The following is a 13578-nucleotide window of genomic DNA, read 5'->3' as shown; positions in this document are numbered from 1 at the left end:
AAAAAGAGCTCTCAGAACCAAAAGTTGAAATCAGACCTGAGTCTGAAAATACCTTTCAACCTTGCATAGGGCAATGCTGGAATTCCTACCTAAGGTTTGTGTAGATCTATGTTACTGTGCACATATTTTGAAAATTTCAAATTATCAAGTAATAATACATGAGAAGCACTTCAGAAACTAATGAGTTCTATTTTTTATCTTGAATTATTTTTAGTATATCTTCATTTAGAAAAGCCAACATATGTAGTGAAATACATCAAGAAAAACACACAATCTGTTCTTTTCAAGTAAATTTATGGAGGAATCCCTGGCTGTCGATACTAGAGCTGATGATGGATATATAAAACAAACAAAAAAAGTAATAAAAAATAAATAGAAATCAAAAGATTATTCAACTCACTAAAATAAATTAGAACATTCCACCTTGCCTTTCTGACCCTCCAATCTTGGGAACACTAACACAGCAATTTTGTCTTCCTAATAAATGTGGTATGATTATGCCAGCTTCTCTAACACATATTAGCTATGACCAAATTTATTGTCATTTTATGTTTTTAAGAACTAAATATATGCAAATAAAATTTAAAAGCAGTATTTAAAAATGAACACACATTAAAATGAACATATCCAAATTGTTTTAACTAGAGATAGTCTTCATATTTCTATTTAGTTGTTTATTCTACATTTGCCTGCACTTTCAATTAAACAAAGTTAAAAGGAGTTTTCTCCATTAAAAAATATCATCAGCAAAAGAAATTCAAATTTTTGGATGTGAATAATAATTGCTTTGAAGTCATTAAGTCAGCTATAAATTTCAAATTGTTTGATCTCCATATAATATTAATTCTAAATTTTTATTTGTATTCTGAAATTTTTCAATTGCCTACTTATCATCATTTTTTAAAAATAATTCTTTATTGTTGAAAGTATTATGTATTTTTCCCTTTGTCCCCCATTGACTCCCTCCAGCCCACCTCACCCCCTGCCCCAGGCCCTCACTGCCCCATTGCCTGTGGCTATGGGTCATGCATATATGCATATAAGGTTCCTGGTTGATTACTTCCTCTCCTTCCCTCCAAGATTCCACAATCTGTTCTATGTTTCCATGTCTCTGGATCCACTCTGTCCATCAGTGTATTTTGTTACTTAGATTCCACATATGAGTGAGATCATGTGATACTTGTCTTTCTCTGGCTGACTTATCTCACTTAGCAAGATACTCTCCACATCCATACATGCTGTTTCAAAGGGTAAAAGAATCTTCTATTTTACTACTGTGTAGTATTCCATGGTTTAAATGTACACAACTTTTTTATCCACCCATCTACTGATGGGCACTTGGGTTGTTTCCAGATCTTGGCTATTGTAAATTGTGCTGCTATGAACTTAGGGGTACACACAGTCTTTCTGATTGGCCTTTTGGTTTTCTTAGGATATATTCCTAGAAGGTGGATCACTGGGTCAAATGGAAGTTCCATATTCATTTTGAATCACGGTTTTAAGAGGAGGAAGAGTGTTTTCATGGAGTCCAACATCTGGTTACTTCACTCTCAGAAAGATCATTAAGCATTCTTGGCTTGAAATCCCCTCTTTGGCATCCAACTCGCCATTGTTTGGCACAATATACTTTTTCAAATTTCTCTCCAATATTAAAACATGTGAAATCAGCTCTAGTTGGAGCATTTAATTCAAGTTCCATATTTACAATTATGTGCTTTTATCTTATCATTTTCCTTGCTCTTGCCTGTTCAATTATATAGATGTTTTCATTCAGACATAATCCACATTGCCACCCTGTTCTCCACAAGTTCTTTTCTGAATCGTGTCAGTGCATAATTTCAAGGCAAGTTACAAGATTAAATATAATTTAGAAATGCTTTCTTAAACAAAGTAAGCATTATTGTTTTTATTGTAAGATATTCAGAGCCTTTTATATGCTATAAAACAGTGATTTTTCTAAGAGGCAATTGCGATATCCCTTTTTTTAATCACATAGTTTGAGGTGACAGCATTTATTTTTTTAGAGCACTTTACAGAAATCATACTTCCAGAACCTGTGCTGTAGCCCTTTTTGGTCTAGGGAATTTCATTGTCATGTGTGTAATTGAACAACACATGTATCGGGCACATAAGAACCCACAAAACAGTACTGATATGGGTTCTCAGGCCTCATAATCGAAAAACCTAAGTCAGTAAGTCATTTGGTGGAACATCTTTGATAAGCCCTAAGGCCATTCTTAAGTAGATTGAGAACCATAATTTGAAACAATAATTCATTGGGGCTATATTAAATACCAGATATTGCTTCATACTGAGAAAACAGAGGTAAACAGATATCATTTTTGCCTCAAATATCTCTCAGTGAATACAATAGAAGTGGAGGTAAAACAAATAAAAAAATTACAGCATATTATGATAAAATTATTTTACTATGAAAGCACAAAAGAGGGGATGATAGTTTAGCTAGAAAAGGCACGAAAGAAATCTGTGCTCACTAATAGTTTTTTTAACATAAATTTTATCTTCACAACTACCTTATGAATTCTTTAATAACAATGACATTTATATCTTTCATATTTTGGAACAAAGTATAACTTAATTAAAGATTATAATGATGCAACAGGTCTTGAATATCACCTAGCTTAAAGCCTTCATGTTACCACTAAATTGAGACCATAAAAGAATATTTGATTTTCCTAGTCAACTATGATAGTGATACAGTTGGAACAGAACTCAGGTTGCTAGATTTATAGCCTAGTTTTTTTCTTTCTTTCCTAAGAGCAGTAATTAGAGTCTTAAGCAAATAAGCTTTAGAAACAAATTACTTGGGTTGCAATTCCAGATTTACCCATTACTAGTTATGTGAACCTGGACACTTTAACTAGCCTGCCTTAGCCTGGACTTACTCATATGTTTAAAAATGATAATAACTGTTTCTCCTCACAGTACACTGTATGGATTAAATGAGAGAATATAAGGAACAGACTCAGAATACTGGTAAGCATGGACTAAGTGTTCAGCAAATATTAGCTATTATTATTTTATCTGCATTAGATATGCACCATATGCAGTAATACATTTTTTGGTTTAACAATATACACATAACTAGAGGCCTGGTGCATGAATTCCTGCACATTGAAAGGAAATTAATTAGAAGGTGGCTGGCAGAGTGGGACTGGGCGAGATGGGTCGGATACGCCTTGGAGCCAACCTCCCGTGGTCCCTCCCAGGCCAGCCACACCTGGGGTGGTCCCCGGGCTTGAAGGGTATCTGCAGAGTGAACAGGGTCCCTCCAGCAGGTGGGGTCCTCAACCTGGCCTGCGAGGATTGGGCTGAAACCGGCAGTCCGACATCCTCCAAGGAGTCCCAGAGTTCAAGAGGGCACTCTGCAAAGTTGCTGTCGCTTGGCAGCTCCTGTGTTGAGTGTCTACCCCTGGTGGTCATTGCACGTCATATCTACCGGCTGGTCAGCTGGTCGGCCGATCACTTAGCCTTTTATATATATATAGAGAGAGAGACTAGAGGCCCGGTGCACAAAATTCGTGCACCGGGGGGGGGGGGGGGCGGTCCCTTAGCCTGGCCTACAATGACACCAGCGTCCTGCCCTGGCCACCATGGGGACTACCATCTTTGTCGCGCAAGGATGGTTAATTTTCATATTACTCTTTTAGTAGATAGGATGGTTACTTGCTAGATCTGGATTGTATGTATGTTATTACATGATTTGCCTGAATTTTATGTGTGTTATTACATTAGTAGTCTACTTACATACTCATCAACCAAAAGACTATTAAGAAAACATTCCCATCCACTCAAAAAAAGTATTAGTTGAACTATACTCAGGTATGAATGAGCCTTCATAAACATAGGATTTTTTGTGTCTATCTCCTTATGGGTAGCTAATTTCTGATAGCTAAATTTCATTTTCTTTTCTATAGTTAACCCATCATTAATATATGTTTGTTTCAAGTTTCTCAGCACCAGACATACTGGTAATTTTAACATCTAAAATGCAACCTCTTAAAAATTACCTAAGTACAATATTTGTTGTAAATAATTAAAGCTGAAAATTAAAACTTTAGTGAAAATATTAAAAAGAGAGTTCTAAATTTCAACCAAATATTGTGTAATATTTACCTAAGATTACATCTGAAAAATATGATCCTCAAATAATATCTATTCTGTAAGCTATTACCAAGTGTAAATACACCATAACAACAGGCTTCTGTGATTCCTGAGGATGTCTTTTTATAGTTTAATGTAATACTTTAGATTTCTTTAAAATAAATTAGAAATATTCTCTCAATGTTTACTTTTTTATCTGATTTGGGGAATAAATTCAGAGTCGTTTCTTACAGCTACATTTTTTTTCTCATTTTGAATTATAAAATTAAGGCTTGATACTCATTCCTTTTTGTTTTTGCTTAAATATGAAAATAGAGGTTTAAAAACTGGTGGGAAAAATGAGGAGATTTTTTATGTGACTTTTTAATTTCATAAAATATTTCTGTGTTCCCCACAGAAATCTGAAACAATTTTAATTCCTGGTATGTTTTTCATTTCCTCACAACAAAAATTTTCTTATGACACTTTTCTTTGAAACATGCAAGTTATTTACATACCAATATATTGGTTTGTACATACAAGGTATCTATAACCATATGTGCTATGTATGTCCAGTTGCCTATTTATTATTTCCTCCAACAATGAATTTACCAACCCCTGTGTTAGGTGCAAACTAAAATTAAACCATGGCCATTATGCTAATGGAACTCTTTCTACATACATAAACATATACACCAATAATAGTCATATATACACCTGAAACTAATACGGCATATGCCAATTATACTGCAATAAAGATAAATAAGTAGTTAAAAAAATAAAACAGTTGTATAATGTAATGTGTTCAATATATGGTGTCTACTTAAGCACAGTTGGGGGATGTCTCACAGAAGTAGTGATATTGTCTGCTCTTGCTGGAAAAATGGAAAGTTATTTCAACTGGAGAAAAAGAAGGGCATTCTAGAAAGAAAGAATATTTGGAAAGAAAAATAAGTAATAGTTTAAAAATAAAGCATGATTATAATGATTTAGGCAGTTTTCTTTGTTTCCAAAAAACTCTTATTATCTATATTTAAAGTTTTGTAAAAAGGCTAATTGTTAAAATGGAAAAAGGGAAAAAAGTATATTTTCTTTTTTTTTTCTTATCTCTTGTTTGGATGGCTCTTCAAAAATCATGATCATGGCCCAAGATTATTTTGTTCCTGGAAACTCTAGTGCCATATAATAGAGAAAATATATAAGAAAAGCTTGAAAACTGGGTTAAACCCCCACTTTAATATCTCACTACCTAAATACTCCTGAGAAAGTCACTTATGCATTTTGAGGTTGAATGTTCTAACTGTACTCTAAGGATGATAGTAAAAATTGTCCTCTTTCCAAGAGACTCTGAGTAAATAGTAAAAGCACATAAAATATAAAATGGAGGGATAACTTTCTAATTCATAAAATGCTGTAGAAGTGGTAGTAATCTTCATCCTCATTATAGTATCAGAACTCCCAATCTCAATAGGTCTACAGACCAATCTGGAGAAATTATTTTTCTAATTGCCTGTTTGCCCAAGCCAGAAAGCTTGCTTATTTTGTTTGTTTGTTTTGTTATTGTTATTTTGATCTATTTATAGCTCTTCCTTCCTCTGTAAAGTGAACTGGTATAAAAGTTCCACAATTACTTATAATTATTTCATTCCAAACATGTGAGTTCTTCCCACTGTGCCATAGTCTTGTGTGTGTCTCTGCTTTCCCAGAGAGCTTATTCTTTTTTGCTTGAAATGCCTCCTGCTCTGGAGTGCATCTCATTACCTAATTCTTACTCTACCCATTTTGTCTATGAAGATTTCTCTGATCTCAGTTGAGCTATTAACATGTTCTTTTTTCTCTATCTTATAATTGTTAGATTGTATTCTAATTACTTACTCATCTGTCTACCCACTGCACAATAAAATAATTAAAGAAATGGTGCCTTTTATCTTTATGCTCCTACTATAGTGCTATATATACACTAAATGATAAAGAAATAAGTGTTGAAAAAATGAATGAGTAGAAAATTTATTTTCTGCTAACTAGGACTATCACATATTCACTTTAATGTCTATCATGAGGGTCTTTTGTTATTATAACATGAATTGACATCTTAATCACCCAAAAAGATAAAATTATGCTCAGCAAAGTTTTAACATTATCTTTTCTATTCTACTTTAAAAATATAAATATTTTTAAAAATATAAACTAGTGCAAAATATAAATATTGCACTAATGACTTTTATAAATATTGAATGTAAATAATTTTTATTACCCCAAATTTATGATAATTTAGAACGTTGTTTCCCAAAGTAAACCAGATAGCAAAATTATTAGAATGATTGAATTTTGGTTGAATTTAAATATAACAACCAAGAAGATGGTCTATCTACTTGTAGCTCTTTCTACTCTTAGTCATTACAATATCCAAATTGATTTGTGACAATCTGCATACTGTTATTAAAAGATAAAAATAACTACAAACTGCTTCCTATATGTTTAATGCTTCATTACACTAGTGCCATAATCTTTATCCTCCGTTAAACAAAGCCTTGCCCAATCCCTCACTGAATATCAGGACAGAAATCTCACTTCTCAAGGAAACAGAGGTCAGTACTGTTGGCATCTTCAAAACGTATGCAAATAACAATGGTAATCCGATGTAGAAAGATTCAATTGCGCTTTTTGTGAAATAATCTTAGCATTTCAGCTGCCATTTTTAAAGCAGATTTCACAATATTGGAGGTATTTATGGCATTTTCACCCTGAAGCGCACCTCATAAAAGTGAAAATCCAGGTTGCCCTGCTGTCTCCCTCAGGGGAGCTAGGAAAACAGCATGAACAAAAAGGGGTCATTAAATTTTATCTGTTAGAATAGGCGGCTTTCTCTGTTTCATAAAAACTTCAAATTTTTATCTGTTTCTTTGGTTATAATGTGGCATATCCATATCAGAAACCAAATATTATCAAAAAAGGAAATCAAGGGAGTCTCTGTTAATCTCTACAATAATTTAATACGTCACTTTTTAAATTGACACTTTTGATGGTTGGGTTTATGTGGATGATAACTTATAACTGTTTTTAGTTTATGAGGTAATAACTTGGATCTGGACAAAATAAAACAAAACTGGATTCAGGTTAGGATGCAGTTTTAAGTAGGAAATTCCACAAGACTATTGTTACCCACAGGTAATGTGTGTTTTTTTCATTTAGAAAATAAAGCATCTTGAATGGTATAAAATGAGAAGCTAAGCCAGCCATATTAACTTTAAAGAAAGGGACAATGGTTTGGACACAGTAAAATAAATACCTTCTCAGAAAACACAAAAGGAATTAAATTATTTAAATTCTTATGAATGAATGATGATGGTAACCAAACTTAGTACATCTGGACATAATATATTGAAACTCATGTGGAAACAGTCTCTCATGACTCTGAGCTAAAATAGAATTTATACTCTTGAAATTTATGTTGCCATGGTAAAGAAAATATTTTAAAAGGTAACAAAATGGTTACATAAATATATAGTGAAAAGTTAACACTTGCACATTACTTTGGAAATAGAACAATATTTATAGTAGAAGGGTTCTCTATTAGGTACTATTTTTACCCAAAATAATGTTTAAAATTAAGCTGTAAAATATACTATGACATGACTACTCTGCCAATTGCAAATATAAGGGACCAAAACACAGAGTCATTATATTGGCAAAAAGCAAAATTGAATTGTTGCATATGATATGATAAAAGCAATGATTTGGTGAAACATATTTGAAATTAATTTAGGTAGCAGAAAATTAAGAGCACTATAGTGTATTATTTTAAAACATCAAATTCTTTAAAATTCTTATTTTAGAAAGTGTGGTGAGTAGGTTGAACTTCTACAGAGATCATTTTGGAGTATGTAATCTCTCTAAATTATAGTGCAAAGAACAATGGAAATATATGCCTTTCTCTACTTACCAAAACAACATAATTGAAAGTAAACAGTCATAATCTATGGAACTTTAGCAAACATGCACCAGACAGCTTTGACACCTTAATGTGTATTCATCTCTCATCTGAAATCTCCAGCCTAAAGTCCTTGACCTTATTGATGACCTCTTCTCCATTCTCACAATGACACGCAAATGAAACGCAGCTCCAATATGAATCTTTCCTGATACTCTCACTGTGCAATTTCTTTTGAATGTTTGTAAAATTCACCTTGTTGTTTATTATCCATGGATACTACTTAGGTCTCCTGCTTTAAAATGATGCAGAAATGTTATCAGCCACATTTGTGACTACCACATAGACACAAAATGTGATCCAAGAATTTGCTCTTCACTTGCCTTTCCTCCAAGACTTAAAGACATTAAAATCAAATAAATCCATAAGTTTTCTACATTTCCACGATACATTTATTAGTTAGAAAGACTTTTGTTTAGAACTTTAAAATATACTTGCTGTAAAATACCATAACTTTAATTTGTTTATTTCACTACGATATTCATATTTCTATTTTTGATTCCTCAGTAAAGATTTCTACACATTCACACTTTACATTGGTTTCCATGTTAAAACACACAGAACAGGATTTGTCACGTTAAATGTAACTCACAGTCTTAATTCTTAATTTAAGATTTTCAATGTTTGTTACAAACCCAGCTCGTGGATCTAAAGACAGGTCCCTGGGAAACTTCAGCTTTTTGCTAACGAGTATAGTAGGGTATAAGCCATTGACTTTGGATACTTCAATGATCCTTTTCTCTGTGTCAGACCAATAGAGGTTTTTTCCAATCCAATCAACAGCAAGTGCATTGGGGACAGCTGTGTTATGCACTACCTAACAAAATAAGAATTTAAACAGTTAACAGCGTAAATGCCTAGAATAAGAACTGAGCACTGCTTCTTGGTTTTTACAGAGGTGATAGAATTCTATTTAAACATTAGAAATAAAATTTACATAGGCATAAAACAGAACAATTTACCCTAATAAAATGACTTGCTCATTTGTGAGAAATTACCTAATATGTAATCAGGCCCCCAGAAATTACATGCGGTTTTAAGAAAGAAATGCTCAAATTTAAAAACAGCTGTTGGACAGCTGCATAATTATTGATCACATTTTCATTTTCATTTATTTGTACTCTTAAAATTTGGGGCAAAATTCTGTCACAAAGACATACACGCACAAAAATTACTGAATTTTATTTTAACAGGTTCTAGGGGAGATATCAATAGCAATTACCATTCCCGGAACTGCTGTTGCCCTATATAAATGCTCTACTATAGGAATGGAAAAAAAATACAAGGGAGAACCCAACATAACCAAAGGGAAATTATTCTCATACAACTATTGTGCTTAATTATAACCCATCTCAATATCAAATATAATAAGAATATAGGCTTTTCATATACAAATATGACACATATAAAATAATCCAAAATTCTTAAAATATATGAGCACTTTTTCTGAGTTTTTCGTGCTTTGAGGACTGAATGAAAGAAGCAATTGAAACATGAGGCTGTTATAGTAATATAGAGACAAAAAAAAATTGAATTTTTATAGTTATCCTTTCCCAATAACCACAAATAGTAAAGATATAAAGTGACATGAACATTTTCAGCATTTGATAATATCAACCTACAATACTGAGCTGTACAATATCTTTTTTTTCTTTCTCCAAAATTCTAAATTGGAAAATTGTCATGTATGACCATTTTAATAAAAATCAGTGAATTATTAATCCCAAAGGAAGAAAGATGAATTTTGTAACCCTATGTTATAACATAATTTAAAGTATTTAAATAATTTTATTTTAAAACCTGAGATAACACAGAAATGGTGCCAAATAGCTCATATCTAGAAGGTGACAGGTATTTAGTTATGATGCTGACTTACCAGAACATTCATGATTTTATACAAATGCATTCAATTATTCCCATCTATAGTAGGTTAATTTTGATAGTGCTCAAATTTTAATCTATAATTTAATTATTAATATTTTTCAATTACAAATACTCTGTCTCAACTTTTTCTTTTATATAAATTAACACAATGGAATCTAAGGCACTAATCATTCAAGCTGGAGCCATCCATCACATTTTCTAGGGTTGTGAATAGGATCCAAATTTTATTTACTGAATTTGATTTTTACCTTATTTCATGTAATAGCATTATAATGAAATTTAAGAATAAAAGGGTCATTTTCACATTTAAACTATGTATTAATTTATATTATAAAATGTAAAATGCAAACCAATCTAATATATTCTATGAGTTGTACCATTACCATCAAATAACATTTTCTATTTAATTCAACCACGCTAATAAAATATCCAACAATCCCATTGTTGTAATATTTAGGTACCTTAATATCACTTCCATTTAAACACATTCTATTTATGCGGCTGCCATTGGGTCGGCTGGAATCAATCCAGTAGATGAATTCTTCTCTGTAATCAAAGTCTATAGCAATAACATTGTTTAATCCCTAAAAAGTAAAAAGGAATAGTTAAGTAGAAATTACTTTTAAACGTTTTAGGAGTTTATAAGAGTCTCTATCTCCTTTTAAGTACTTATAGCCATTACAATAGTGGCATTTGTGATCAAATCTTTTTAAAAGCATCATATGTTTACATTTTCCCTGCATTATAAACTTAAGATGTTGCATAAGTTATCTGAAAATGTTTTACAAGCAGGCCACAACAATTTCAGCATTTTTATGGATAATGGTGTAATCAAATAGCCAGTAAAGGAGGTGAGGGCAGCAACTTGCTTTTGGAGAGATAAAGTGAAAGACTCTCACTGTAGGTTAATATTAAATATACATTTGATATCATTATTATCATCTGTTCTGTAGAGTAACTAGAAAAGAGCACACATTTAAATGGGAAAAACTAAAGATCACTGATGTTTTATGATGATCCCTGGATAGACATCTGATTAAAGTCAGAAAAGACAATTTGGAAATTTTATTATTTACAAAAGCTTTTGTCTCAAATGGATAAATACACTTTTCTTCCCTCACCCCTTTTTTGCTTCCAGTGGTCCCTTGGCAACACAGTGCCATGCTACAATTTAAAGTTAAAACCTTAGGAGAGTATTTGACCAAAGAGGAAGTGGAGAGTCAATATCTTTTTGTCCCATTTGGTGAGGAAAAGCCTCATTTCAGACTCATGGTTATGCAGTTTTTAGCAAGGAACAAAACAAAAAGGAATTCAGCCGATGGGTTTGAGATGCCTCAGATCTTGGTTTAGTAGTTCTGCTGTTTGACTGATTTTGTGAAGGATTGTGCACCAGCATCTGGGAGTCTTCTGAGATGTTAAGATTGTTCAAATGACTGCTTAGGGATTCATTTAATTCTGGTCTATTGTTAGGGCTTATATTTACTACCTCAGTGGACCAATAAAACTTATATCAGAATTTCTATAGTGCTAACTCATTTTAATACTTGAATAGTTTATTAATATATAAATCCTTATGGATTAAAAAAATAATTCAATACAGCAGACACTTGGTAAAGCCCTGAGAGATCTTTACTCTACCTTTATAGCTGATGTAAGTTGCTTATATCAATACTAGAGGCCCGGTGCATGAAATTTGTGCATGGGGGGTGGTGTCCCTCAGCCCAGCCTGTTCCTGCTCCATTCTGGGACCCCTCGGGGAATGTCCAACTGCCGGTTTAGGCCCGATCCCTCAGGACATCCATCTCACAATCTGGGACTGCTGGATCCCAACCACCTGCCTGCTTGCCTGCCTGATTGCCCCCTAAATGCTCCCCTGCCAGCCTGATTGATGCATAACTGTTCCTCTGCCAGCCTAATTGCCCCCAACTTCCCTCTTCTGCTGGCCTGATTGCCCACAACTGCCCTAACCTGCTGGCCATCTTGTGATGATGTGGGGGCAGCCATCTTGTGATGACATGAGGGCGTCACACGAGGGCCACCTAGGCTTTTATTAGTATAGATTTACCCTAAAGTTGTAGTTAAGTATTAAATTATTTTAAAAATCATTTATTAGTAGGTTTAGTTTTATAGTTAAGGATTAGATTTTCAGGAAGATAAGTCCTTTTGTTTGCCTTGGTTTGGTTTGGAGAAGGAAGGATGGTATTTACCACATGTGAATTGTTTCATTATGTATTCTCAAAATTTGCAATTTGATAATAAGAATAACACTGTATTCGATTTATATAATGCTTTTTGAGAAACAGGCAAAGGCTAAATTATTACTGTTCAGATTTTAGTTCTCTTGGACCATTTCCAAGAGTAAGGATAGCCTCTGTATAGAAGCAATTTAGAGAAGGTTTTGGCAAATACTGATTTTTTTTCTTCTCTCAGCAGGGCTGTATTCTAGTAGTGACAGTGTTAAGATCATAAGTTCAAATCAGATGCTTTTATTTGGCTTAACATGAGCAAAATCTTTTTCTTCAGCTCCAGATTATAAAGGTAAACAGAAATAGCCTAACCCCAAAGAATTGCATGTATTGCTCATAAACAAGAGACACAAGGAAGTAAACATGAGTCAGTGTAAATTCCTCACTATGCCCAGATAAATATATGCAAGTGTATGTCTTACTGATGTTACTAATCAAAGTAATGACTATAAGTGCTAAAAGAAAAACTAAACTAATATTCTAGTCACAGATTTAAAACATTCACTAAAAAATGTATTCATAAGCTAAAAACTGGTGGACTTCCTAACTAAATGTGCTTAAGTGTACACATCGAGAACGTTGCCTCTGCAGAATCAATGAATGTTCTAAAGTATACATTGAATATATTCCAAGTTCTGTAGAGGGTTTAAAATATTCATTACAGTTCTCACTGGTGTAGCTCAGTGGATAGAGTGTCAACACTTGGACTGAGGGTCACAGGTTCAATTCCTGGTCAAGGGCATGTAACTGGGTTGCAGGTTTCATCACAGGCCCCTGATGGGGTGGATGCAGGAGGTAACCCATCAATGTGTCTCTCATATTGTTTTTTCTCTCTCTATTTCTCCCTCCTCTCTCTCTCTCTCTCTCTCTCTCTCTCTCTCTCTCTCTCTCTCTCTCTCTCTCTCTCTCTCTCTCCCCTCCTCCTCCTTCCTTCCACTCTCTCTAAAAGTCAATGGGAAAAAATATCCTCAGGTGAGGGTTAACAAACAAAAAGATAATCATTACAATAGTAGTCTACAATATTTCTTACATTCAAATGATTTTTTCACCAGATAAATAAGGTAAATGTGTTAGGTTCCATGGTACGCTTGAAATTCAAATAGCAATGGATAATTAGAGCTTTATAAAAAAAAAAAAAAAGGTTGAGAGAAACTTGTCTCTAACTTTAGCAAAAATTTACCCACTATCCCCAGTCATGCAAAATTATTCTCCTTTCTTTACAATAATCAATTTATATAATAAATATAAAATTACAACTTTAGCAAACCCACCATAATAAATTAAAGCTGTAAACACAAAGAAATTGAAGCTCTGAATTCTGACATATATATCTAGCGAAACTTGTCATTGCTC

At 33.2% G+C, this 13578-nt stretch overlaps 1 protein-coding gene across 1 annotated transcript in view; it reads right to left on the bottom strand.

Moving 5' to 3' along the window:
- The window catches only part of LRP1B (LDL receptor related protein 1B), a 924684-nt gene that overhangs the window by 216862 nt on the left and 694244 nt on the right, over positions 1 to 13578 (bottom strand). The window contains exons 54-55 of the mRNA XM_059704885.1: positions 10441 to 10563; positions 8731 to 8912 (exon numbers count right to left, since the gene is read on the bottom strand). Of these exons, the coding sequence (XP_059560868.1) occupies positions 8731 to 8912; positions 10441 to 10563 (305 nt within the window). The remainder of the gene's footprint in view (positions 1 to 8730; positions 8913 to 10440; positions 10564 to 13578) is intronic.

The sequence above is a fragment of the Myotis daubentonii genome, chromosome 7, assembly GCF_963259705.1.
Source record: "Myotis daubentonii chromosome 7, mMyoDau2.1, whole genome shotgun sequence".
Taxonomy (NCBI): Eukaryota; Metazoa; Chordata; class Mammalia; order Chiroptera; family Vespertilionidae; genus Myotis; species Myotis daubentonii.
The sequence above is the reverse complement of the archived record's forward strand: the minus strand, read 5'-3'. Positions and strand labels throughout refer to the sequence as shown.